Raw genomic sequence first — 26462 nt, forward strand, 5'->3', positions numbered from 1 at the left:
TGCATTTAAAATAAAGTGGCTGAGGTTAATTTAACGTGCGTATGTGCCTTAAACTTGTTATATAGCCTCCTGCAGCTTAACAATCGTCTTCAAAGGGCATCCTCAACTTCAGCGTCTGACTCCCTATGGTTTTCATTTCTTACGCATCATATTCAAAAAAGAAAAAGTAGTGGTCAGAAAATATTCCAGGGAAGTTCCCTGTTTCCGTGTATGAACAGTGAAACTGATTTTTTTTTTTTTGAAAGGCACACTGAGCTGAATACTAGCTGAGTTCAGCAAGACGACATTTTCTTGAGATTGAAGGAAATACTGATAGAATAGTAGCCTTTTGGGTTCTAGTTGCATTCTAAATTTGATATAGTAACATCCATATTTAGATTGTGCCATTTTGCACACTTACTGGTAAAAATAACTGTTAGCAGAAAAGAGTTTTTAACATCTCTGAATCTGTTAGTTTTCCTTCTGTGTGGCAGGTGTTTTGGCAGTGACCAAGGTCAGCCATTGTGCTTTGTAAATGGGTTATAAATGATACCAATGGAAGGGCGTGTTCATCAATTAGTTCTTGTGAGTTTCTTATTTATGGTTTTGATGGATCTAGCTTAGTTCTCAGAATGTTGAACCCAAGTTTGTTTAGCCAGCAGTACAGAACCAATCACTGTGAATTTGAACTTGTAATATATTGCAAAATAAGAGATTTATGGTGTAACTTGAATTCCTTGTCAGTGATGAATATAACTGAGATCATTTGTTACAAGGAACTTTTATAACCCATTCACCTTCATTTCACATGTTTATGGAGACTGGCTTCACTTATGATTTGCAGTTGACAGTCATAAAGTTCTTTGTTATAATGGCAAATTCTGATAACAAGTTTACTTCACGTTGGCTTCAAATTCCACTGGAAACTGTCATAAATGACCTGTTTATAAAATGAACCTTCTTGTCCTTTGTTTAATGATTTCACATTTACACAGAGAAAGCAGTGCTCTCCTAGGAAATTATTTTATTTTAACCATAAAAGAAAAAAGAAAAAAAACCCCGATGCGTAAGATTTTCTGTGTTTTTATTGTTTTAGCAAAGCAGTTCCCCAAATAGTTTGCCTGTCAGCTAAGCATATTCACTTCAACCAAAAGTCAAATCTATTTTTTCTTAGCACTGACTTCTTAAAAATGTTGTAGCGCTAAGAGGCTTACTACCAGTGTCTCTTTGTTTTTATGACTTGTCTATAAAGAATAATGTGAAAGTGATACAATAGGATGTGAATTGTAAATGGAAAATTCAGTTTTATCTTTTAAATTTGCCAGCAAAGGATTTGAAAAATCTGTCCTTTCATCTGAATATTCAGTACACCCTCAATTCATATTTTTGTTATACATTCTTTAAAACTATTCCTTTGTGAAATTAATCTATGTAGCTAACTTCCCAAATTCTGTTAACTTTCAACTTATTTTGGTCCTTGGATTTTTCCTCACAGCTTGTTTACTGAAGTCATGGCACTGTTTTTTAGTTGCCTCTCTAGGTAATTCAATAACAAATTTAGATTTTGGCATTTTGGAGAGTAACTTTTACTAGCTTAAATAATCTCTTTATAACTTACACATAATAATTTAGATGAGATGAATTCCCTTTAAAGATATTATAGGCATAAAGGGAACATGGAAATCAGAATGACAGTGCCCTTTCTGATAATACCATTTAATCCTTTGTATGAACAAAAGTTGGGTATTGTACTGATAGGGTGAAGAAAATATATCCCTATCACTGTATGTAAGGTAATGCCAGCATTAAAATTATCCTTTGTAAAATGAATAATACAAAAGCTCAGCAGTCAACCGTGATAATTATAAGACATGTATTAAAATATATTTCTTTATAAAAACATTGTACATTTTCCAAGATCCGTTCCTATCAGTATAACATATATAGGCCCTTCTAAAGTTTTTGGGTTGTTTCTCTGGATTTATCTGAGAAATAGACGTGGTTATCTCTAGTTTCCAGGTGAAGTGGAGACTGCACAAAGCCACTTAAGAACACTGGCAGGTATTTGTGATTTGTGATTGCATTTCATGACTTCTATCTCAGACCTCTGACAACAGTGAGCACAGTTATTGGCCAACATTGTGACTTCGTTCTGGTTATTCTATCATCTACGCTAATATGCTGGAGCAAACCAAACACACACGTGGGATGGAGCACTGCCCCTGAAACTCCAGTTTCTTGGTCCAGAAAGGTCAATCTAATTACCCTTCAAATTCTTTTCCCAAGGGACCTTTGATTTATAATAAAGTACATGCTTGTTGATGACAGGGACACGCTGCATGGATGTACATAGCATATACATAAAATCACTTATACCTGTGCACTTACTGTCTTGTGCTACTTTTTAGCCTTCCTCCCGGCGGCTTGGATTGTCCTGTGCCAACTGCCACACCACAACCACCACTTTGTGGCGCAGAAATGCTGAAGGCGAACCTGTGTGCAATGCTTGTGGACTCTACATGAAGCTCCATGGGGTATGCCGCATATTCTGCTCATGTGTATACGTGTTTAGGGTCTTATTTGTACATGGTTTTAGTCAAGAAAAAAATCAGCCAAGGAGAGGGGATGAAAGTGAAAAATCTGATTTCCTATGTACATGTTTTTGAATTTAGGATGTTATTAATTATAATATAAACTATTATCTCATATACTAGTAAGAAACAAAAAATACTGCCAATTGAACTGTCACACACATCCATTGTAAGACATCCCAATTTTAGAAATACTAAAATGTGAAAAATGTGCATTTTAGAGTCAACAACATGGTAGTAACCTTTTTAAAAAACTGTATATTCAAAGGAAAAAAAGGCATGGAACCAACTAGAAATGCACAATAACTATATCTTTGACATTTGGGGAATGCAGCAAGTACTTTTATGCAAAGGAGCAATAATATATTTGGTAGTTATAGTTAGCAACATTCTGTTACTCATTTTAAGCATAGCACGAAATATTATAAACACATTAATCTTAAAAAGGAAATTAACCTTGTATGTGTAGGAGAGAGAGAACACATGATCTCTTTGAAATAAAAATATGTACTTCTTGGTTTTACTGTAATTGAAGCTGTTTAAAACAATAAACAGTGAGTTGAGGGAATAAATTTTCCCTGGCAAATAACCCCATTCTCTCTGAGGGAATCTGCATTTGATCGGGAAAGTGTAGCCTTTGTCCAGGTTGGAATCTGTTGCGCATGTATCAAAATTGGACTGAAATTCATGCCAGCTTCTTTTATAAATGAGGGCTTTCAGTACCGATGTTGAGTCTTTAGTTAAAAGTTGTGTTTTCTTCCATATAATGTTAAACTTAAGGCCTATATGAACATTTTTTTTAGGTGCCTCGACCGCTTGCTATGAAAAAAGAGGGAATTCAAACCAGGAAAAGAAAACCTAAGAACATAAATAAGTCAAAAGCTTGCTCTGGTAAATACAGTAAAATGCTATTTGATTGTAAAGCATCTGCTAACTTGAACAGTAGAGTATGTGTGTGTTTATGAGGTTAATTTTGATTTGCAGGTAGTAGCAATAATTCTGTTCCTATGACTCCAACTTCCACCTCTTCTAACTCAGATGACTGCAGCAAAAACACTTCCCCTACAACACAACCGACATCCTCAGGGGTAAGTGTTAAAGCAGTATGTAGACTCATTCTAAGCTAGGGGGTTGCGCTTGCTCTCTAGTCTATTATCTCAAATTTTATCTTATCTGGTAGTACAATAATCTAAACCAACAGTTCGGTTTAGTTAGCTGATACCTAAGAATAGTTTTTAGAGGAGATTACATTTGAATGTCAACAGAATGACAAACGTAAGTACTTTACAAACCTCTTAATTAAGATCTGTATCATTTTTTATGGTTAAATTAACCCAAGTAAAAGCAAGAAGTTTTGAAGTGCTTTCCAGAGTTTTAGTTGCAGGTTTCTATCTGAGCTGCCATATATATGTATTTCTAACGTAGACCAGGAGAACTAGGAGTCAGAGGTTTTATAGATCTCAGTGCCCATGGCACTTAAATTGCTTTTGCTTATCATAGAGAGACTCCCATCTTTTTTCCCTTCTCTCTTCTCTTCTCTTCCTCCCCCCGCTTTTCTTTTTTAATAAAATCATTTACCCCAAGAAAAGTTCATCACAGTTTGTGCTGTGCTGCTATATTCACCGATCTTCCTTTATCCACTGCCCTCCTGCCTTGCCTTCTTCTAACTCACCTTCATGGCACCCAGGCTCATTTCAGCCTTGCCGCAAGCCAGGGAGCAGTTCTGGTTGTGAGTAATTACTGCTCTTGAGGGTAGAGATGCAAGGGTCTTCGCGAAGATCACAGTTTCTGTAAAGCTGTGACCGGAAACTCCGTTTTTCTCAACTGCCGAGCACCTAGTGTTTCCCACATTTACCGAGTGTTTCCCACATTTACCCAGAATGCTCTTTAAAAATGACCAGGCCTCACCCTAGACCACAGCGGAAGAGGTCTGGGCTGCAGGACTGTGGCAGTGAGTGGGCCTCGGTGATTTTAAGGATTACACCGAGACTAGTTTAAGTCAAAACACGAGCATTAAAATCCCTGTTTACTTAGTAATTGTTTTTCACATTTAGCTTTGCCCTGTTTGGGGTCCTTTGAAATGCTACAGATTCCTGGGCCCCACCCTGGATTTTCTGAGTCAGAGTCTCTGGGGGTGGGGCTTGGAAAGTTGTGTTTTTGAGCGAGCGCCCCAGGTGAAATTGAAACTGTTGCCCTCGAGGTGTCTTCTGACCGGGGTTTGGGAACCATAGAGCTGTTTTCTCTTCGTCATATTTCAAATGGTTTAATAAGCAAAAATGAGACATGAAAGAAGTTTTTTAGGCTGCTTAAAATTATATTTGATATTTCTCGTCCTCCATCCCAAATTCTGTTGGGCTTTTGCTTTTTGCTTTAATCACACAAGAAGTCTGTTGAGTTTCACAAGGCAAAAAGCCTTTCCATTGTTTTTTGTTTGTTATAGATAGATGTTAAAGAACGTTTCTAGCCTTTATGAAAGTGGACTCTGGTGTATGATTTTTTTTTTTCTTTAACAGAAGGGTTAGGTGTAATTTTAAGGGTCCAAACTGGTAAACAGAACATTTACCTGTGTGGAAATGGAAAGATAAAGATTATTTAAGAATGTTCTTTATTACACCCTAAGTCCTAGGCCACACCTATGTAGTAGTAGCTACCTACATACGGCAAAACGATGAACCGGTTTTTGAAAGCACTAGGGTAGCAGCCAGGTTTTCGGCTTCAGTGTGATGTCAGTCGCTCCCAGCTGAAATGAAGCTCGCTGCCAGCTTCGGGTCACTTTTGTTTGTTAAGGTGAGCTTAAGCATGGAAAAAGCCAAATGTGAGTGGTAAATGGCACAGAAATACAGGTGTTTGCCCCTCGTCGGGCTTTGGGGGCTTGGAACCACAGTGAGTGGGGTTCGTTTTGCTCTCATGGTTTTGACCAGAAGGGACCATTTGCAAGTCTGATCAGTTGTCCTCCAGGGGAGGAGCCATGGGAAGTCAGTGACAGGCTGCGGCTCTGGCCTGCCTGGAAGAGGGACCTCGGGAGCTCTGCTGCTGAGCTCTGGGTGCTTCAGGGGGCATCTCTCACCTGGGACTCAGCATGCTGGAGGTGGCTTGCCGGTCAGTGCCCTTTGGAGGAACGCTCTATTCCCTGCTAGAGGCCAGGAGGCAGAGCAGTAAGGATTGTGGAGGTTGGTGGAGTTTGAGAGCAGTTCCGTGCAAAGTCTCGTGCAGCAAGCCCCCAGCATTCCCTTAGCCTGTGCAGCCTCCGCGGGAGCCGGGCCGTGCGAGCTGTGGACCTGACCAGGGGGCAGCTTGCAGAGCCCAAGCAGCCTCCAAGCCTCTGTGACACCTTTTCTCACGGCCGGGGCTACAGCTTGCTTGCCCTCCTCCCTTCCCTCTGTAGGGACTCACCTCCCACCCTTCCCCCACCTGGGCTCCACAGGCACCCGGGCTTTCGGGGTTCTCTCGAAGGTTAGTCCATCACGGATGTCTCCAGCAGCCCCTACCTGACGTGACTGTTGTGGGGAACCAGGCCTACCGCACAGAAGGCAATCTGCTGGCTGCCTTTGGAAACTGTCCCTCTCCAGGAATAATTGTTGTAGACCTGAATGGTCTTGCCGGGTTACTGCCGAGGAGTGCCACTATGTGTACTCAGTGGCCCCTTAGAACCTTCAGAGCCTTCCCTGGGTGTGTGCGGCCGGCCAGGGGCTGGGAGAGCTGTGAGGAGGACCACGCTGGGGGAGCCTCTGTGAGCAGCTGGCCAAAGCATTTGTGAAAGGTGGCTGCGCTGACAAGATGTGTCCTTTTCCCATTTTGGTCACAGTTTGTGATGTTGGAGGGAGCCGGTGTCGTGACTGGATGCTTCTAGGAGTTGGGGAAGTGCCACAGGTGAGGGAAATGTTATGTGGGCAAAGCCGGGCTGTGCCTGGTACTAGTACACACGGCACCCTGGTGGGCTCCTTTGATGATGGGTCCATCCCACTGATCTCCAGTGGCCCCTGTGGCCCACAGGTGGCGGAAGTTAGTAGTTCAGGGTTATTTCACTTTAATTGGGACAACGGAGCTACAAAACAAAGGACAATCTTAGGCATACTCCCGGTGGAAGGCAGGAACTGGGGGCCACCTGAGATGTAAGTGGCGACATAACTGCTTGTCCATCTTAATGATTGTAACAGCAAGGAAGTCAGAATGTTTGTTGCAAAGGTCCACGTCAAACCTGCTGTTCCTTTTAATTCCCCCCTGGGAAAGTGTAGGACATGATCAGTACGCATTCCCAGCAGGCTTCTTTTATTTATTTTTTTAAAGTGTTTTTTTTTTTTTTTAAGTTTACTTATTTATTTTGAGAGAGAGAGAGAGCTTGCACAAGCAGGGGAGGGGCAGAGAGAGGTGGGAGAGAGAGAATCCCATACAGACTTCTCACTGTCAGGGCAGAGGAGCCAAATGCAAGGCTTGAACTCACAAAGTGTGAGATCATGACCTGAGCTGAAATCAAGAGTCCGGACACTTAACCAACTGAGCCACCCAGGCGCCCCTAACAGGCTCCTCTTAAATCCTGATGTTCCTACCCTGTCCTGCATGTGGGCATGTTCATGTGGGGACACCAGGTGTCTGTGGCTGGTTTCTGAGCTAGCCCAGCAGGAGCTGAATATTCTGGAGAGAGGGAAGCTGCTGCTGTGAGCAAAAGCTCCAGGGTTCCCTCCCCAACAGCAGTGAAGGAGTGGGCAGGATTCCTAGCACGCAGCATTTGGCATTCTTCCTTGATAAGTGTCTAAGTGCCACAGAAATCATTTTTGCGGTGCTCTGAAGCCTCATTTCTTTCCTTATTTGTCGTAAAGCTGCAATGTCTTAGCTTTTTATATACTTGTTGCTAATTTGTGTTTTAACTAGATCTCTTGTGAAAGGAGACATTCCTTCTGATGGTCATCAGGTCATTGACCCAGCTACTTTATTATGACTCAGTTTCTCTTTGTTGTAGGTTTTGTATGTGTGGTGTGTATATGTTAGAGGTGGGTTATATGTTAGAGGTGTATATGTTAGCCCTTGCCCACAGGGCCCCTGGGTGGCTCAGTGGGTTAAGTGTCTGACTTCAGCTCAGGTCATGATCTCCCAGTTTGTAAGTTCAAGTCCCGCGTGGGGCTTCGTGCTGACAGCTCGGAGCCTGAAGCCAGCTTTGGATTCTGTGTCTCCCTTCCACCGCTCATGCTCTGTCTCTCTCTCTCTCTCACTCTTTCTCAAAAGTAAATATTTAAAAAATAAAATAATAAAATAGCCCCTGTCTTGTTTGTTCCTTTGGAATTCTTGTGTTAAGAAATGTGTTAACTTGATTTTTGTACCCTTTGAACTTAAAGATACATTTTCCAAGAAAAGTCTTTCATGCTAAAATTTTCTTACACCTGTAGGTTTACTGAAAAATATGTATTTAGTTAATTTAAATAGATAACAGATTTTCTTTGGCATATATATATATATATATATATATATATATATGTTCTCTGGATTGTGAGAATATTTAAATCTTTCATTGAATTCCATTTATTGACTAAATTACATTTTATAGTTTTGTTTTTTATTATTTAGGAGGGAAATAGGGGAACATGTTCTATTTTAGCAATTCCCAAGTAAAATTTAATAAGTATAAAATATTCTTATTCCTCTAAGACTTGTAGCTGAAAATTAGCAAAACTAGAGAACACTTTACTTATATGTAAAACCTATATGATATGTATATGTAATAGGTATATATATTATATATGTAATATATATTTATTATGTACATATATATAAGCTTTATCTCTTTATCCTCAAATTTTATAGGTCAAAAGTATTTCTCTTACTTTCCTTTGGTACAGGAAGGGTTAATTTGGGGTTGAAATCAGCAATAAGACTTAATGTCTGGGAATAAGAAATCACCGAACATATTTGCCTGCCTAGAGGTAGTTCTGTAACTAATTACTGAAAAAAATTAAAAACTACTTAAGTTTATATTAAAACTTTAAAAACTTTTTACTTAAGTTTATATTAAAACTGCAAATGTTGAAGTCCTCATAAATTCTATAATGTTGAAATAAATGGAGATGAGCTATATCTCACTAATCCTTGCTTTATGGTCATTACTCCATTTAAATAGTATTGTGCTATGGGAGGCCCTGTTCACAATGGAGTAAAATAAGGTATCTGACCTCAGATTGTTTAGAATGTGGTGGTAGTGGTGGGGAGCAGGTGTAGACAGATCTCACTGCTGGTTAGACGTGGAAGTGCGTTAAAGGAACGACACAGTAGAGTATGTAGGAGTCGAAAGGAGGGAGCTGTTGATTCAACCTCAGAGTTGGAAATGGCTTCACAGAGTACTTTTGAATTAGTTGGGTAGGATTTTTGCAGGGGAAACCCTGGGATGGAGCTTTCCAGAAGGAAGAGCATGGTATCTGAGGTACTTCAAGGACATAGTTTCAGTGGCCAGTGTCACAGAGTGTAGGGTGTGGAGCCAAAGGCAGGAGATGGGGCCGGTGAATTGAGTGCAAGTACACTTTGAAAACTGGCTCAAATCAATAGTAGGGCACCAAGTACCTTCATTTCTAAATGATGGACTTGGTCTAGCACCCAACTTTAGTGACAAATGTGTTTCTTTTTCTGGATTGCTGGAGTCCAACAATTAAAGCATTCTTAATGGCGTATTTTGATAATTGATGTAAACAAATGCTAGCATGCTCCCGCTTGTACATTTTACAAGCAGGGTTTCCCTTCGTAATTAGAAAAACCCTCCCTTGGAGCTAGTGTCGTGCTCTGGTCTCATGGCATGTGATGTAGGCCTGGGGTTTAGTTTCTCTGTCTCCAGGGCTTCTCAGGGCAAGACGGTTTGTGGTGGTTGCCGGGTGAATCTTCCTCTGAATGGAGACATGTTAGGCATGGTGTCTTGGGGATAGGAAATGTTTCCTCACCTCTGTGGTTTGTTGCTGGTAGTAGACAGCTTCCACGATGAGAGGCACACCTCCTTAGACTGAGGCAAGGACCTCATCTCAGATTTGATGCTGGCTGGTTCTGTGTTTTTGAGGGTGGGCCTTACTCTGTGTTTGGTCATTTTCTCGATGTGAGATAGGTGTCTTCATTCCTGCCTCATTTATTCTTCTGGGATGCTAGGTGCCTAGCTAGACCTGTTTCCCGACTGCAGTCACTCCTTGGTAATAACTCTATTCAACAACCTTGTCAGAAGTACTTCTGAGCTGCATGGTGCTAAATGTTGGGCTACAAGTGGTTTGGAAGAGTTAATGTGCCCTCATAGTGCTTGTGGCTACAGCAGTGATTTAGGGACTGACACTTGTTAGGATATCTGGATGTTCTTCTGAAGAACAATTTAAGACAACAGTTAACATCTTTAAGGCATTCTGGAGAAAGGTTATGTACTTTGTAGGTTAGTGGTTAATGTTTAAAAATCTTTTTGTAGATTTGTGTATTGATATTCGCATCCTATGCTGCAAATCGGAAAACACCACTTTAATCACAGCTTCTTTATTAGCAAATTTATACTCCACTGTCTTTTTGTCCAAGTAATTATTCACACTGGATTTACTATGGCATTATGATTGGTCATAAAATAATAGATCCTGCATTATTAACTATTCCTACAATAGTTAAGTAGCTGAAAGGTACATTCGTGAAGGACTTACAAAAACGGTATGAGTTGCTTTCCTTCAGAAGAATTGGACTCTGCAGAGCAGTTCTGGTTCAGGAGGCTCCTGGAGCAGGACAAAAAATTACTGCTCACCCTTTTTTTTTTTTTTTTCTTTAATGTTTATTTTTGAGAGAGAGAGAGAGAGAGAGCACGAGCAGAGAGATTGGGAGACACAGAATCTGAAGCAGGCTCCAGGCTCTGAGCTATCAGCACAGAGCTGGACGCAGGGCTCGAACACCTGAACTGATCATGACCTGAGCCCGAGTTGGACGCTCGACCAACTGAGCCACCCAGGTGCCCCTACTGCTCATCTCTTAAGCTGAATATTTTACAGGTGTCCTTAGGTTGCAGGAGAGTTGGGTATTAGTGTTAGCCTTGCATTTTATCATTGTACTCTTGCTTCTGAGAAGTCTCTCCTTTTTCCATTCTTCATCATTTATGAGATACTGGACATAGCAAAGCAGAAGTCTGCTTCTAAGTACTTGTACATGTCAGGTGTTTTAGGTACCTTTTCTCTTTCATAATTATCACTCTACGTATGTTGTTTTATCTCCATTTTCGGTTTGTGAAGGGGGGCGTGAGACTCGGAACAAAGTAACAAGCCCAAGGTTGTGTATATGTTAAGAGGCAGGGCTTGGATTTGGACCCGGGTCTGGCCATCAGTGTTATCATTATGGCATACTAGATTAATATGTGATATTATGCAATATTGAAATCTTCAGAGAGAAAAAATAATATTTTCTTAAAGAAATCTGACCAATTTTCATTAGTGGTTTGAGCGTCAGAAATCATCCTGCCGAAACGGGTGGGAAAACGGTGCCAGAGAAGTGATTTGCTTGCGACCAAATACATAAGGCACATTATACAAATCTTCTTGTCAATATCGTACTTCTAAATACAATATATTACGGTACTAAGACTATGTCAATTGGGTAATAAAAGAATAACAGGCAGTGAAATTTACTGTGGTTGATGTCCCTAATGTGATTATAAAAAGCTCTCTTAAAGTATCAAACACAAAGTTGCAATAGTAACAGCCTTTTAAGGGTGTGATTTCGATCTGATACACAGTGAGTGCCAAGTTAGGTGGAACTTTTAAGAATGTTCCAATTGCCTTTAGTTAGTTTTTATGAAATCATTGAAAAGCATTTAATAGGCAAGTGTCCATTTCCCTCAGAGTTTATAGTCTACGATACTCTTTTCTAAATGAATAAAAACAGAGTTGAAAAGTGATTAATCTCCCACAAGGGTCTGTGAGAGTCTTGCAGTTAGGTGTCATTATTGCCTCATTTACAAACCAGAATCCGCAGTGACTCCATAAGGTCACAAAACCAGCCAGTGTGGAAGCTGGGACTGGAACCGAGGTCTCCGGCCTGCTACTACTCCCAGGGAGCTGACCAATCATCACAGTTATTAACATCCCACTTGCCTCTTGCTACAAGCCATGAACGTAAATATTTTGTTGGCATTTTATCTTCATGCTCCCTATGTGCCAGGCTCCCTTTCTTCTTTCAGTTCCTTCTAATAACTCACGTTCCTGTCTGACCACATCGGCCTTCACTGTGAAAGTCACACACCAACCTGGCAAGGAACACGTAAGCGTGTGGGGTTTACATACTTTCATTTTGATCTCAAGGCCTCTTCCAGACTTCCCTCTTTCTGTGTTGTGTGCACGTGTGTGTATGCGCGCAGGTCTGTGTGTTATGGGGAGGATGGTGAGGAGTCCTTAAAAATGCATTGCGCTACATTAATATCCAATGCCTTTATCTGTATATTAGGAAACAGCACAACTGTATCGTTCTTTAAATAGTTTATGATATATTTGTCCACCCAATTTATCACAGGACTGTGGTTTATTTAATAAGTGACTCATCATCACAACCTGAAAGCCAGAATACTAGGTAGAGCATAAGTGTGGGGAGAATGTCACACACCTTCTCATATAGCCTCGGGTTAGAAGGCTTCATTTCAGAACACAGAGTTTCTCTGTAGATTACAAATTATTTGCAGTTGCCCCCCCACCCCCCAACCCGGGCCTCTGTAAGAATATACAAATTGTCACAAAACATGAAATAATGTTACGGGAAAACATGCCCAAATTTAAGAAATCTGGCTTAGAATGCTCTGAAATGTTATTGCTAAATGAATCTTCGAAGAAAATGAATTCCTTTACTGGAACAAAAGTAATTTATTATGCGTTTCATGGGCGTCTGCCAAAAGGGTTACTAGCGATATGAAGATCTAATGGATATGAACTGAATACAGTCTGTTTGCTTTGTTCATGTTGAGATCTACCTGTTAATTTTTTCTGAAATTTTAATAACTTTAAAAAGCATCTACGAAGACAGGCGTTGGCATATGTGATAATTCATAATTCAGCTACCTATCGCACCAGACCCAGCACTTGGGATCTGTGGGACTGAGCACAGAGTATTTTATTGACTTCAGATTTTAAGAAAGATTTGAACAAATAAACGACAGGTATTGATCTCAGTGTACTGTTGCAGTCCTGTGAGTAAAGAGTTTCAAGTCAGTGTCTGAGGATGTTCAAATGCCTGTTTACTTGCTGTGCTGCAGTTTTAGGTGTTGTTAGCATGGCCTGGTTTCACCAGAGCACACGTGCCAGAATCATATTTTTATCTTATTAAGTACAGACACTTTTAATTTAAAGCTCTGATTAAGCTTATTTGCTTGATTCATGGTGTAGCCTTAGTATGGTCTGCAGTTTAGTCTGAGGTTCACGGAGTAGCAGCTGGAAGGAAATCGATTCAGGCATCCAGGCACTAGCTCCAGCCCTATGTGTGACTGTAGTAAAGCTGCCAAGGTTTTGTAAAGCCTCTGTTTTCCTCCTACTAAAAGGGAAAAGTAATTCCTACCATCTGGTCCTTAAGAGCATTGTGTAGCATAAGTGGGAGATGCCTGCAGACCTCTTTGAAGCTCAAGGAGAACAGTATTATTTAAATATATAATCTTGGAAGTTAATAGTGATGTGCTTTATTTGCGTGGCATTTTTTTTTTTATCCCAAGGCATTAGAAATAAATCCTTACTTTCCTTTAAGAGATCTAGAGCTATTGTGTTAACAAAGTAACTACATTTTAAATAATTTTATTCTGATCGCCACAATTTTTCATTCCTTGTGACAGTACTTTCATAACGCTTTCTTGTAAATGCTGCTTGGTTCTCAGACCATGGTCTGCTTTTTCTGATTGAAATGGGGAGATGAGGATACTCATCCAATCTGAAAAACCAGTTGTTTTTTTTTTTTAAATAAAAGATCATAATTTACCAGGTTTTAAATCTTTCCGCAGGATCCTTTGCCACCTAATTTGACAACTAGAATAGAGTCATCCATTTTGATTCATTTTAGAAGATAGACTTTTTCTTTAGAATGCTGGTGACTTCAAGTTGTGGGGCACCCCAGCCCCTGTCATTTATGTTTGTATGTTAACATTTTACTGATAGTCCCAGGGCACTCATAAACACTGGGCGTGCCTTTCATCACCGTGACAAACCTGGTATGGGTGCATAGATGCATGAAACAATGGGATCCTTTGCCCAGGTTAGATTGTATAGAGTTGTCTTTACCTACTTGGAAAGGGCAGCGTCCTCGGGTCTGGATATAACCTGGGCTACTCAGGCCCAGAAGGGGCGTGAGGGCCCAAGGGGACAGCCAGTGAGTTCTCCATTAAAGAACTTGCTTGTTAAATTACAAGGAAATAAGTAAAATATTTTGCTAAAAACTGAGTTAGGTCATTGGCTGCAGTGATCATGACTCTCCCTGCTTGTGAGAGAAGGCGCTATGTTCTCTTGCTTGGAGTTGTTACTGGAGACGGGTTTCATGGGTCCTGATGGAGACAGAACTCTTGTGTTTCTGTATCTTGTGCCACTTCCTAAACTATTAGTGAGTCACTTTTGTGTCTGGTCCTATGACCTCCATCCAAACTGCAATGAGTGTAGTTTTTAGGGTGGAAGTTCAGATTTATCTGAAAGTGTTTCTCCTTTGTTGGGATTAGTTTTTTTGTTTTTTTTTTTTTTAACTTGAGGCAGGCCGCTATAAAGCACTGCAAGAGCCTAACCTAGAGGTTACAAAAGCAGAGAAGAGAGCGTTGGCAGTGAGGGATGGCTGGCTTCCCCTCACACAAGAAAAAGCCGTAACCACAAGCTTACTTAGATGTGTAGGAAGGACAGATCAGAGGCCATGGAAGCCGACAGTCTGAATTCGAGTTAAAGAGGCAGTGTGATCATCATCAAAGTCTCATGCTCTGGGAATGATCACACACTCACCCTCAACCTGCCTGGGGTGCAGTGTTTTGTTTCTTCAGATCAAGGCTCCATCGAGAGAGATTATGGCACGGAGGACTAAACACACCCCAGTTGACTCCTTTTTGGTTTCCTTCCTCAAAAATGAAATTTATGTTTATAATTCATAAGCTAGAGGACCTGTGTTATTCTTCTGTGGGGTGGCTGTGTTCTGTAAGGGTTTCCTTAGCTCTGATGGGTTGCCCAGCCGACGCTGCCTTAGGAGGGGTCTCTGGGCATGCCTGTAAGGGTGTGTGTGAAGTAGAGGCCGAGAAAGAGAACTGACAGGGTGGGTGAGCCCACTGTGAGCCAGACACTGCTGGCCACTGACTCTACGAGTTTATCAGATCAGAAATCCTTGACTTTTCAGATATATGTCCGAAAATTATTCTCACAGGAAAAGAAAAAAGTCCATGTGACCTACAGGTGAGCTGTGTCTGCTTCACAGGCTAGTGGATATTTTCCGTGTCCTGGCTGCAGCAGCCTGGTTGTCCCTGAAGTCATTTATTCCTTTAAGAGGGAGATTTCCAGCCCAGCTGCTCTGCCAGGTCTCCTACCTAGCCTGGCCTGGGTTCAGTGCTAAGCCCAGGCTGAGTCTGGTGCTGATAACACATTCTTTCAACAGGAAGTGCCTCCATTTTCAGTTGTCTGTAGGAGGGTGGAGGGCAGATAAGCTGTGAATGGAAACACAGAACAGATTTCGGCCCCACCCTCAGAATGTACTTTGATCAGAGAAAGAGCCAGGACCTCCGCCTGCCTGAACTGTCCACCAGAAGGAGGAAGGATGGTTCAGCTGTGGGCAATCTGAGGTGCTCCCCTCTGCCTCTGTCCAGAAACACTGGCTGGGTTAGATGGGTGTAGGTGACTCAAATACCTGCTTTTGCTGAACTAAAGTCCTTTCAAGGTTTCAACTAGATGTGGGAAAACATTAGCCAATTGAAATTTATGCTTGTAATTTTGTGTGCATGTCCTTGGGTCTAGGGTCTTAAGTTTTCTCTGATTTCCCCCCCAAATTGTACTGATCTTGATAGGTAGCTGTTGAATATACTAAAGAGGAAAAGACACTTAAGACGAACAATGATGTGACAAGCCAGGTTTCTAAAGGAGAGTTGTGCCAATTCTAGATTTCTCATATGGTTAGAATACTGGTTTTGACTGTTTGGTGTTTTAACTTACATGCGACCATGTTTCACGTGTACGTGGCTGGCTAGGTTCCAACCGATGCTAGGTGGCTTGGAGGTAGGTGACTTCAGGGGTACATGTCCCTTCTGGCCCTCCTTTCTCTCTGTTACTTCCTCCTCTCTGGTTCCTCTCTATTTTTTCCCCTGCTACTTTTTGACTCTTTCCAGGCTGGCTCATCCCTCAAGTGCTTTTGCATCACATTTCTGGTGCTAATGTCTTCAACCTTCCCCAAAGTTAGACAGCACTACTCCATTCAGTTAAAATATTCAAAGGAAGGTATAGATGGCTGATAGATGGTCCCCTGGCCCTACCTCTCTTGGGTTCCCCTGAAATACTTTCGCTTGTGCATAAATTTTACTGATGACATAGTTATATCCTTCTGTTTTTCATTTAACATTGCATTATAGGATTTTTCCCACTTTGCCACATGATCTTATTTTTAATAATTGCATCATAGTTCACTGAGCGGATGGACCTTGCTTTTCCAAACCATCTCGTATTATTCGGTATTAGATTATTTACGTGATTCCCACTATTGTAAATAACTGTGCCATGAATGTCTTCCCATGAGGAGCCTTTCCCTTCCTTTGAATTCTTTCCTTGTAAACACATCTCCAGAAGTGCAATTACAGAGCTCAGTAGGATATGAAGTTCTTGATGGCTCTGCTTAAGGCATGTACCAGAATATAGCTGCACCGGCCATGGATGAGGGGACTGGGGTTATCAGAGTCTCATCAGATCTTATCACGTGATTTCATTATGTATCATTACATAAAATTTTTATTTTATTTTTATTTTATTTTTTTATTTAAGTAAGCCCTACTCCCAATGTGGGGCTTGAACCCATTAATTACCCTGAGATCAAGAGTCTCATGCTCTAGGAGCACCTGGGTGGTTCAGCGGGTTAAGCGTCTGACTTCAGCTCAGGTCATGATCTCGAAGTTTGTGAGTTCGAGCCCCGCGTTGGGCTCTGTGCTGACAGCTCGGGGCCTGGAGCCAGCTTCTGATTCTGTGTCTTCCTCTCTCTCTCTCTCTCTGCCCCTCCACTGCTCATGCTCTCTCTCTCTCAAAAATAAATGAACATTAAAAAAAAATTACTGACTGAGCCAGCCAGGTGCTCCATAAACATTTAATTTTTTATTGAGGTATGATTGACATACAAAAGAAAGCTGTGCACTGCAGTATTTCATGTTGAAATAGTGTATCCCCATCTACAAATAAGGGTCTCAGTTGTTGGGCACAAGCACATTTTTTTTTCTGAGAAAGTCAGATGTCACTTTTGATTTCAAATGAGCTGATGTTTTTCAGGTACTCATCACTCATGTAATTTGGGATTTGCCTGTCCTTTGACGTAGGAGTCATTTTTGACTGATCAAAGAAGACAATAGGTATTTCAGTTGGTAGCTGTTAGGATTATTGCTCAGGTGTTAAGAATAATGTTCAAGGTATTAGGATTTCTTTAATGTGGTTTATTTGAAGAAGGCCCATGAGCCTTTTGAAGGGCTAAAGAAGCACCTTGTTTTGTTTTGTTCTCTGAAGAGTTGTCAGTAACAATTAGAAGAAGGTCATTGCTGGGGCACCTGGGTGGCTCAGTCAGTTGAGTGTCCAACTTTGGCTCAGGTCATGACCTCATGGTTCGTGAGTTTGAGCCCCGCATTAGGCTAGATGCTGTCAGCGCAGAGCCAGCTTCAGATCCTCTGTCTCCCCCTACCTGCCCCCTGGGCTCATGTTCTTCCTCAAAAATAAAATAAGCATTTGAAAAAAAAAAAGATGGTCATTGTTGAGGTGGTTTTCAGTTAGCTCTGAATGAGTTCCACCTTTGCTCCCACCAAGTGATGGTGGTAAGTCTCCCCAACCTGGCAAAGGTGGGGAGATTAAATTAGGTCTGTGCTCCTTAACAATAATAATAAAATAATACTAATAGTGCTGTTTGCTTCTGTCATTTTCCTGTTGTCAGATACTGTTGTAAAGGCTTTATGTATCTTAATGAATTGAGTTCTTGCAATAACCTCAGGATACAGATGCGTCTTTTTTAGCTTCCATTTTCCAGGTGAGGAACCTGAGGCGTAGAGAGTTTTAGATGAGGCCTTCTCGGTTACCTCTCCCACATTGTGCCCTTGCCCCTTTTGCTTAATCCTTCCGTTTCAGCTGGCTTTGCTTGAGATTGTGCCCTGCATGCCTCCCCTTCCGAATACCCTTTCCTCACCAGTAATAATGGCTTCCCTTGATGCTTACCATGGCAAGGCGCCATGCTGATGCTTTTGCAAACGTTGAATTGTCACAGCCCTACTTGATGGGTGATGTGAGGGCTAGTTTCTAGTTTCCCCAGGAGGAGGCTCGGAGAGGTGACCTCACTCAGTAGACGGCTGAAGCAGGGTAATGCTTGCAAGTCCGTCCATATTGGCCCCCAGCGTTGCAGGCTGCGTGTGGCCCACCCCCGGAATCCTTTCCCCTCTGTGGTTCCTTTTTTGACCTACTGCTCCCTTCCAATGTCTCAGCCACTCATTTATCATCTGTGATGGGCAGTTGACCATTCTTACTTTCAAGTATGTATGTGGCCTGGGAGCTCACCCAGGGAGCGTCTGTCTCCTTGGGCTCATAGATCCAGTGCCTGGCTCTCATAAACATCTTGCTAATGTTTCTTGTTGCTGACCTGTGGTGGTGACGACCCCTCTGCTATCTCAGCCTGTCTGGCCATGTGAGGCAGGCTGCTTCCTGGGCCGATCCGGGTGGGTACCCTCTTTCTTTCAGAAAGGCTTGCTGTGGTGAAGTCAGATTTAGTCAGAGAAATGCACATGTGCTTTTTTCTGGGAATAGGTAGATCAATATGGAATTGGGTGTGACCCATCACTTATAAGTGTGCCCACTCTGTTGGTTGTATGATAGCTCCTTTCTAAAATGCGGAGTAATGGAGTATCACCCTTTTGTTTATTTTTGGGGGGGATTAAATCTGGGTCTGTGATGGGTTTGCTCATAGTGGAGTTTCTGGAATTAATGACTAAAGTTACTTTACTCTATTTATATGGGTAACCAAATCCATAGTTTTGTTGGTGTGTTTGACAGGATTATTTCAGCTATTTCAAATTCTAAGTTTTTGACATCTCAGTGACTTTGTGAGGTTTGCTTTCTTACGTACCCAAAGCCCTTAGTTTAAGTCTTATGTTAAAATGTTAATTAATTAATCAATTTTTAAAAAATGTTTATTTATTTTTGAGAGAGAGCTTGAGCACGCAAGAGTTGGGGGTGGCACAAAGAGAGGAGGACAAAAGATCCAAAGCAGGCTTTGCACTGACAGCAATGAGCCCAACGCAGGGCTCGAACTCACCAACTGTGAGATCATGACCTGGGCCAAAGTCAGTTGCTTAACCGACTGAGCTACCCAGGTGCCCCTAAGTTTGTGTTAATTTAAAAAGAAGTTTGAGTGTGGCAGTACTGTTGTCGCTGCATTTTTACAAACCCACCTTTTTGCCAGGAAAGGGATGGATTGGTTAGCTGTGAGGGGCTGGCTTTAGTCTGTCCATTTGGGAGGAAGTGGAGATGGGCAGATAGGAAGTCCCATGGCCCGACCCTCCTTCCCAGCCTCATGTGGTTATTGTGAAGATTGGAGAGAAAAACAAGATTTTTTTTCCAGAAAGAGCAAAACCACTCTGACTTCCAGGCCTCCAAGTGGAGCCAAGGGGGCTCAGCATACCTTTCATTCAGTTCAGCCTGTGTCTGGTGCCCCGTGTTTCTCTGAAGGAGATATAACATCAGCTCAGCCAGACAAATGGATGTTTTGAAAAGCACAAAACATTCTAGCTGTGTCAAAAAAACAAATATCCAGTGATTTGTGGGATTAAACCCTGAAAGCTAGGAAGAAATAATGAACTTCAGAGCTTTCTAGAAGGAAAAAGCCATGATTTAAGTATGGGATCATGGCTACATTTTAATTTTTTATTATTTTATCTTTATTTTTTATTTTTTTTAACGTTTTTATTCACTTTTTGAGAGACAGAGAGAGGCAGAGTGCAAGCAGGGGAGGGGCAGAGAGTGAGGGAGACACAGAATCTATAGCAGGCTCCAGGCTCTGAGCTGGAGCTCGATGCGGGGCTCGAACCTATGAGCCGTGAGATTATGACCTGAGCCAAAGTCGGCTGCTTAACCGACTGAGCCACCCAGGAGCCTCTATCTTTATTTTTTAATAAACTTTTTACTTTGAAGTGATTTTAGGTTTACAAAATCACTTCTAAGTAAGTTACAGAGGTCATGCAGAGGTCTACTCTACCCCTTGGCTCAGTTTTCCCAGATGCCAGCCTTGGGTTTCCATGATGCTTTCATCCAGACCGTGGAAGCAGCATTGGTCCGTTAACTGACACAAGGCCCTGTCCCCTAGGTGTCCTTCTCAGACCTGACACCTTAGGCAGTTCTTCTGAGCTTGCTCTGGGCTCTGATACTTTCTCAGTGAGCCTCATTCAGCAATTGTGTGACAGTAAGGCCAAGTTCCAGGCTATCAGGCCTAAGACCACAGAGGTGACTGCCCTTCTCAGTGGGGTGGTGCCACATCTTGTCACTGGGATGCTGGCCCGTGGCCCCTCTGTAGCCACAGTGGCTTACATTCTTTCTCCAAAAAGGTGTGGGCTTGCTTGAGAGAGTAGTGGTCTTTCCTCTTGTCTTTTTCTCTTTGGAAGGAAATGAGGGCCCTGTGGATGGGGTGGTTAGCATTCAGTTGGAAGGAAGGCTGGTTCGTGCAGACTTCTAAGCTATGCCAGCTGTCACTGTACCCTGTTCTTTCCCCTGGAACCCTGCGTGTTCCCTTGTGTCCTTATAGATCTTGTAAGTCCTTATCTAAGTGTAGCATGCATACAAATCCCAAGGGAAACACAGCTGTGTTTCCTGTACCTGGCAGGAGGGGACAGCAGAATGTTCTGCAGGTCTAAGTTGTGGCTGATGCATGTGTGTGGGCTGAGTTCCGACACCAGAGGGGGCATGTTCTAGAACTCAGAGTGGTGAAGGATGAGGCAGGAAGACATGTTGTGTTGACATGTTGGGGCTTCTCAACCTCTGGGGGCACTGTGTGTGGACGGGGCACTGTCTTTCTGGGTGTTGTTGATGTCACTGACCCCTGTCCTCGGAGCCACACCAGGCCACACCCAGGAGCCACACCTGGGGACCATGCTAGTCATGGCTAGATTTTTTTTTAAGTGTTTATTTATTTGGGAGGGGAGGGGCAGAGAGAGGGAGGAAGGAAGAGAGAAAATCCCCAGCAGGCTCCATGCTCAGCACAGAACCCGATGTGGTGCTCGATACCACAAACCAAGAAAATGACCTAAGCCAAAGTCAAGAGTCAGACACTCAACGGACTGAGCCACCCAGGTGCCCCATGCTTAGAATTTTTTAAAAAAGTCAAATGCAACTGTTTTCTTAAACTGTAGTCTAAACATGATTTTAGTTATTTTGGTTTGATTCTACTAAATTATACCATGTTTTCTATTTGGCCTTTCTCATTTGGATGGAAGGAATGAATGAAACAAGAGGAGTGATCTTTTGTTTCAACAAATGATTGCCACCACCATGACAGATATAAGATGTTAGCATTTTCTTTATAATGTGGTCTGCCTTCAAAATGGCCGGTTCTCCTTGAAAAGAATTCAGGTAAATGCGGTAGATACTAAACCTGTGTACACGTGGGTTCATTTTCCATGAAGTCAGTGCTCAAAAATTTCATTTATCATGCCTCGCTGAGCTGTGTGGCTTTCCATATTAGACTTTGGCATAACTGCTAAGGTTGTAGCTGTGCTGTGTGTGTGCCGGGGTGGGGGGTGGTGGTGGTGGGGGCTCCGCATTTTCTCTTTTGAAATGATTAGATTGTGTGGGCGTCATTAAGACCTACTTACCTAGGCAGTGTGGTTTGTTTCACTGCCAGAGAGCTGAGAGTTTGGTACGTTTTACAAATAGGCCTCCCGCAGTTCCTTTTTCCTACCTTTGTCCAGCTGTGCATCTTGCCAGGAATTACTGCTGTGAGTTCTCAAGTTCACAGGAGAATGTTTCTAAGAGTTTACGTGGTCAGGGGTAGGTCAGTGGCACCATGCAACATGGTGGGCAGCTCTTGCCTGGGCCCCCCTGCCCATCTCCTTTGTCTCCATGTGCTTAGCTTGCAAGATGGTGCCGCCTGACAGATTGATCGATAACTGTCTCTCCCCTTCTCTTTCCCCCTCTATCCCTCTCTTCCGCCAGGCGGGCACCTCAGTGATGTCTGGCACAGGAGAGAGCACTAATCCTGAGAACAGCGAGCTCAAGTACTCAGGTCAAGATGGGTTGTACATAGGCGTCAGCCTGGCCTCTCCGGCCGAAGTCACATCCTCGGTGAGACAGGATTCCTGGTGCGCCCTCGCCCTGGCCTGAGCCCGCTGCGGGGATTTTGTCAAGCCGTCCAGACCAGGGCGAGTATGCTGACAGAACATTCCTCTGACGCGTGATTTCCGTGCCTTTATTTCGAAAGAGATGTATTTCCCAAGAGGCTTGCTCTGCCTTACCACCCTGCCCCTGACTCTGAAGAGCCAGAGAGAAGATGGAGGGCTTCCAGGGAAGGGCCAGTGCAGCCCACAGCACGTCACCTCCTCCTGGACACGGCCACTTCCAGCCAGCCTGCCTCTGGGTGTGCCGGGGCATCTGACGTCCTCTGTGCCACTTCCAGAAACTGGGACTAGGACCGGGGCCTTGCCTGCTAAGGAATATTGAGAGATTTTTTTTTAAAAAGGGTTTTATGTGTATTGCCCCAAATCATGTGCTTCTTCTGATCGGTTTTGGTTATTCCAGAATTTCTTCGTACCTTTTCCACACCTGAATTTCACGTGCTTTCATGGAGAAGACCACTTGAGGCCATTTGGTACACACCTCTGGAGGCTGAGTCAGTTCGTGAGGTTTCTCGTCAAAAATATTACTCCGTGTGCAAGACTGCATTATGACTTAACGTACACTGTGACTGATGTCTCAAAGTTCACATTGTGGGACTGACCTGAGGTCAGTCGGGATTTGTAAACAGGGTAGCAAACAAGATATTTTTCTTCCATGTAAACAATAATTTTTTTAAAAAGTGCAATTTGCGTTGCAGCAATCAGTGTTAAATCATTTGCATAAGATTTAACAACATTTTTTATAATGAATGTAAACATTTTAACTTAATGGTACTTAAATAATTTAAAAGAAAAATGTTAACTTAGACATTCTTATGCTTCTTTTACAACTACATCCCATTTCTATATTTCCAGTTGTTAAAGAGAAATATTTCAAGAACAAATCTTCTCTCAGGAAAATTGCCTTTATCCATCTGTTAAGAATTTTTATAGAAAAACACCAGTATCCCCTCTTTATTTTACTGTGGAATTTGTGCTGGAAAAAATTCAACAAAACTTTACTACCTAACAGATAACGTTTGTAAATACTCTAGGCATCTGTACACACTACGATGAAGTCTATCGTGTGACTGACCCACAGGCAGGTTGGTTTACATTAAATTTTTTAAGAATGGGATGTCCTATGGAAACCTATTTCACCAGAGTTTTAAAAATAAAAAGGGTATTGTTTTGTCTTCTGTACAGTGAGTTCCTTCCCTTTTAGTTTCATTTTGATACTGTATGTGGCTAGAGATACGCCTATAAAACAAGCGCATGTGATGTTTGCAAATTGCCTGTTGGCTTTCCTTTCAATGAATTGTCCTTTTGGAGCTGCTTTATACCTTGGTTTATTTGAAGTTGGCACATGCAGTCCGTTATCATTTTCAATTTGCACTGGGGACAACTTTTATAAGTGAAAAGGACCCAGTATTATATGGCTGTCTGAGATTGTAAGCATTCTATTTAGGACTAATCCCTAAAAACATTTAAAAAGTCCAGAGTTTCTTTCCCTCTGAATGAAATATACTCTAAGACCCAGCAACAGAATGGTTTTCCTTTCTAGTTCCTGCTTTTGCAAAGTGCCACCAAGCCTCCACATTCACCTGAGGTTGAAGTCCTTAACACTCAGCAGAAGAGGGAAAAGGATCTGAACAGTCTTGGGTTTCAGAAAACCAGGAGACTGTTTCATAACTCAATGGTGGCATTTCATTTTGGCTCCTTAAGTGTGGGGGCACTTCTTCTTTTCGTGTATGATTATAGTTATTCTGTGGGAGCCCATCTGAGTCTTTCAAGAGAGGGGAAGTCTTGCTTTGTTGTGGGTTGTATTGCCAATGAGACCCAAGGCTGGGGAGTGTGTGTGTCTGGGGAGGTCCCTGAAGCCCACACACACTGTACAGCGGGCTAGAGCAACGGTCTTGGTGTGGAGTCAGACCACTAGGCTTGAGGTCCCTGCTCTGCACACAGGAGGTCTGTGGCCTTGGGCAAGTTGTCCCATTCTCATTTTCCTCACCTGTAAAATAGGGCCAATTAACATATAACTCCTAGGATAGTCCATGTGAAGTGCCTAGAGCAGTGCCTGGCATGTAGTAAGCACTAAGAGTTGACTTTGAAGGGGGAGTGACAGGAGCTCTTACCACATGAGGGTTTTGAATGTCTTACTCCCTGTGGGGTATTTAAACGTTTATGGTGTGTGAGGGTCTGGTGCCCCTTGGCTCACTTGTACTGCTTGAAAAAAGCTGGGGTAAGTGAAATGAGGGATCCCCAGCTCAAGGGATGGCAGAGATGGAGGGAGGGAGCACCCTTGGGAGACACCAGTCTCAGTTTGGCTTTTACAGAACAGGGTTGGTGCGACAGCAGAAGAAAATCATTATCCCAACTGACTCCTTTTTTCCCTCCTCCCTTTTATGGTTCTCGGTTCTCATTACTTTGAGTGCTTTCTGGTGGGTTGGGAGTTGTTAAGAGTTAACATGCTCTGATTGGAAAATGAATTTTTCTTATTGGGGCTTCCAAATAATCTTTTTTCTGGGGGTGGTCTCAGATGTTGCTCCTTCCAAACCTAAGACAACATTGGGTTCCTAAGGCTCTGTTTTTTTGTTTTTTTGTTTTTGTTTGTTTGTTTTAAATATAATTCTTTCCCCTCTGTGTTCTGGCTTTCATGAAATAAATTACAAGGGTCAGAACAAGGGAAAATGGGGCTCCTTGTCCTAACACAACAAAATCCCTTAATCTGGGGCCTTTTCAATCGTAACTTTCTCACCTGTGATTGCATAAAGAAGCTTGATAATTTTGTTTTTAATTTTTAATATTTTTATTTATTTTTGAGAGACAGAGCATGAGTGGGAGAGGGGCAGAGAGAGAGAGGGAGACACAGAATCCGAAGCAGGCTCCAGGCTCTGAGCTGTCAGCACAGAGCCTGGTGAGGGGCTGGAACTCACCAACCACGAGATCGTGACCCGAGCTGAGGTCAGACGTTCAACCAACTGAGCCACCCAGGGGCCCCTCAAAAGGGAGTGCATTTAAATAGATGGTGCACTTCAGCTTAAAATCTTCAGACACATTTCTGTGGGTTGCAGAATTCCTGTCCTCTGTCACCATGGCTGATTTTAGCCCGTCTTACATAACTGAAGGCTCTGTCTGGGGTCTCTCTTCGGGGTCACTTTGTGTTGTTTCCTGGTGCCTATGGGAGAGTCAGGAAAGCAAAGGGAGCCATTCATTTCCCCCTGCAAATAAATTAACTTGCTGCTCATGGGGAGTGTTTTCCCCTGTCCTTGGGAAATTTGATGTAATTTCAGATCATAGATAAATTGACTGTTAGGAGGGCAATACAGCATGTCTCTGGTGGCCATGCCAGATTCCAGGCTGCTTTTAATTGGGGGCAGTGTGGTAGCTTTGCTGCCTTAAGTTCTATGTACTGGCATTTTCCATGGGGTCTTCAGATCCTGTGACTCTGAGAAGGAGATAATAGGTGTGTGTATAAGCGAGGCAAGATGGGGGAGCAGGGATCAAACATTCACGCAGGGTAAGGCAGCTCTTGCTGATTAAAATGCATTTTGTTTCTGGTCTGAAATGTCAAGTCAGCTTGGCAAGACTCCTTATCTATCCTCTGTTGTTTGGAAGCTTTAATGGGCAGTAAGGTATGAATCTGATTATTTTAAATGAGAAACAAATATTGATAAATTTGCCAGACCACATCTTTCAAAACAGGGTCTGTGGTAAAAATTTGGTACCTACAGCTCTGGCCACTTGAGGCTTCGAGATGGGTCCTGTGCTGCTTGAATCTTTAGCTGCAGTTGAAGCAGACTCTTCTGCTGTGGTCCCTGGAGGTGGTGGGGGGTGGTGGGGGGTCAGGGAGAAGGTGGTAGCCACCTGTAGGACCTGCAGAGGAAAAGAATCACATGGTGTCTTCAGTTGGTTCAAATGTAAGCTATTAGTAGGCTGAAAGCCTAAGTAAATTCATAGGGACTTTGGATAAAATAAATTATGGTTGATACTTACAAATAGCTTCTAAAGGAAAAAGTTAGGATGTTGCAGATACACATCGAACCTCTGAGTTAGACGTTAGAGCAAGCGACCACGCTCCCACCAAGGACGCTGGCATCTCCCACGTCTGCACTGGAGAACTGGTGGGTGAGGGGGTCTGCACAGCTTTTCCTGCCCAGCAGCCGGCACAGGGAAGTGAGCGTTCCACAGCTGATGTCACTGTTTTAGTTCAAGAGATACTTATTTTGCTTGGAACCCTTTTTTGTGTTTTTGCTTGTTTTTAAAGAATCAACTTTTAAAAAATGGCTACAATATAGCAATTAAAGGTGAAATAATGTTTAATTAGTGGAAGGGCTTATATTTCAGTCATCAGCGGTTCGCTTTGGCAAAGACATTTCCTCTCTCTGGAC

General features: G+C 42.5%; 1 protein-coding gene across 4 annotated transcripts in view; it reads left to right on the forward strand.

The window, feature by feature from the left end:
* Positions 1–23274, forward strand: part of GATA6 (GATA binding protein 6) — a 32018-nt gene extending 8744 nt beyond the window's left edge. For 3 of the 4 annotated variants that reach the window (XM_086682600.1, XM_086682601.1, XM_086682602.1), the window contains exons 4-7: positions 2388–2513; positions 3374–3461; positions 3555–3658; positions 21914–23274. In XM_086682600.1, the coding sequence (XP_086538726.1) occupies positions 2388–2513; positions 3374–3461; positions 3555–3658; positions 21914–22081 (486 nt within the window). In that variant the 3' untranslated portion in view covers positions 22082–23274. Of the gene's footprint in view, positions 1–2387; positions 2514–3373; positions 3462–3554; positions 3659–21195; positions 21332–21913 lie in introns of all 4 variants that reach the window. The other variant, XR_015242489.1, reaches the window with a different exon arrangement.
* The last annotated feature ends 3188 nt before the right edge of the window (positions 23275–26462 follow it).

The sequence above is a fragment of the Puma concolor genome, chromosome D3 (assembly GCF_028749965.1).
Source record: "Puma concolor isolate L17-30 chromosome D3, mPumCon1.1.hap2, whole genome shotgun sequence".
Lineage (NCBI taxonomy): Eukaryota > Metazoa > Chordata > Mammalia > Carnivora > Felidae > Puma > Puma concolor.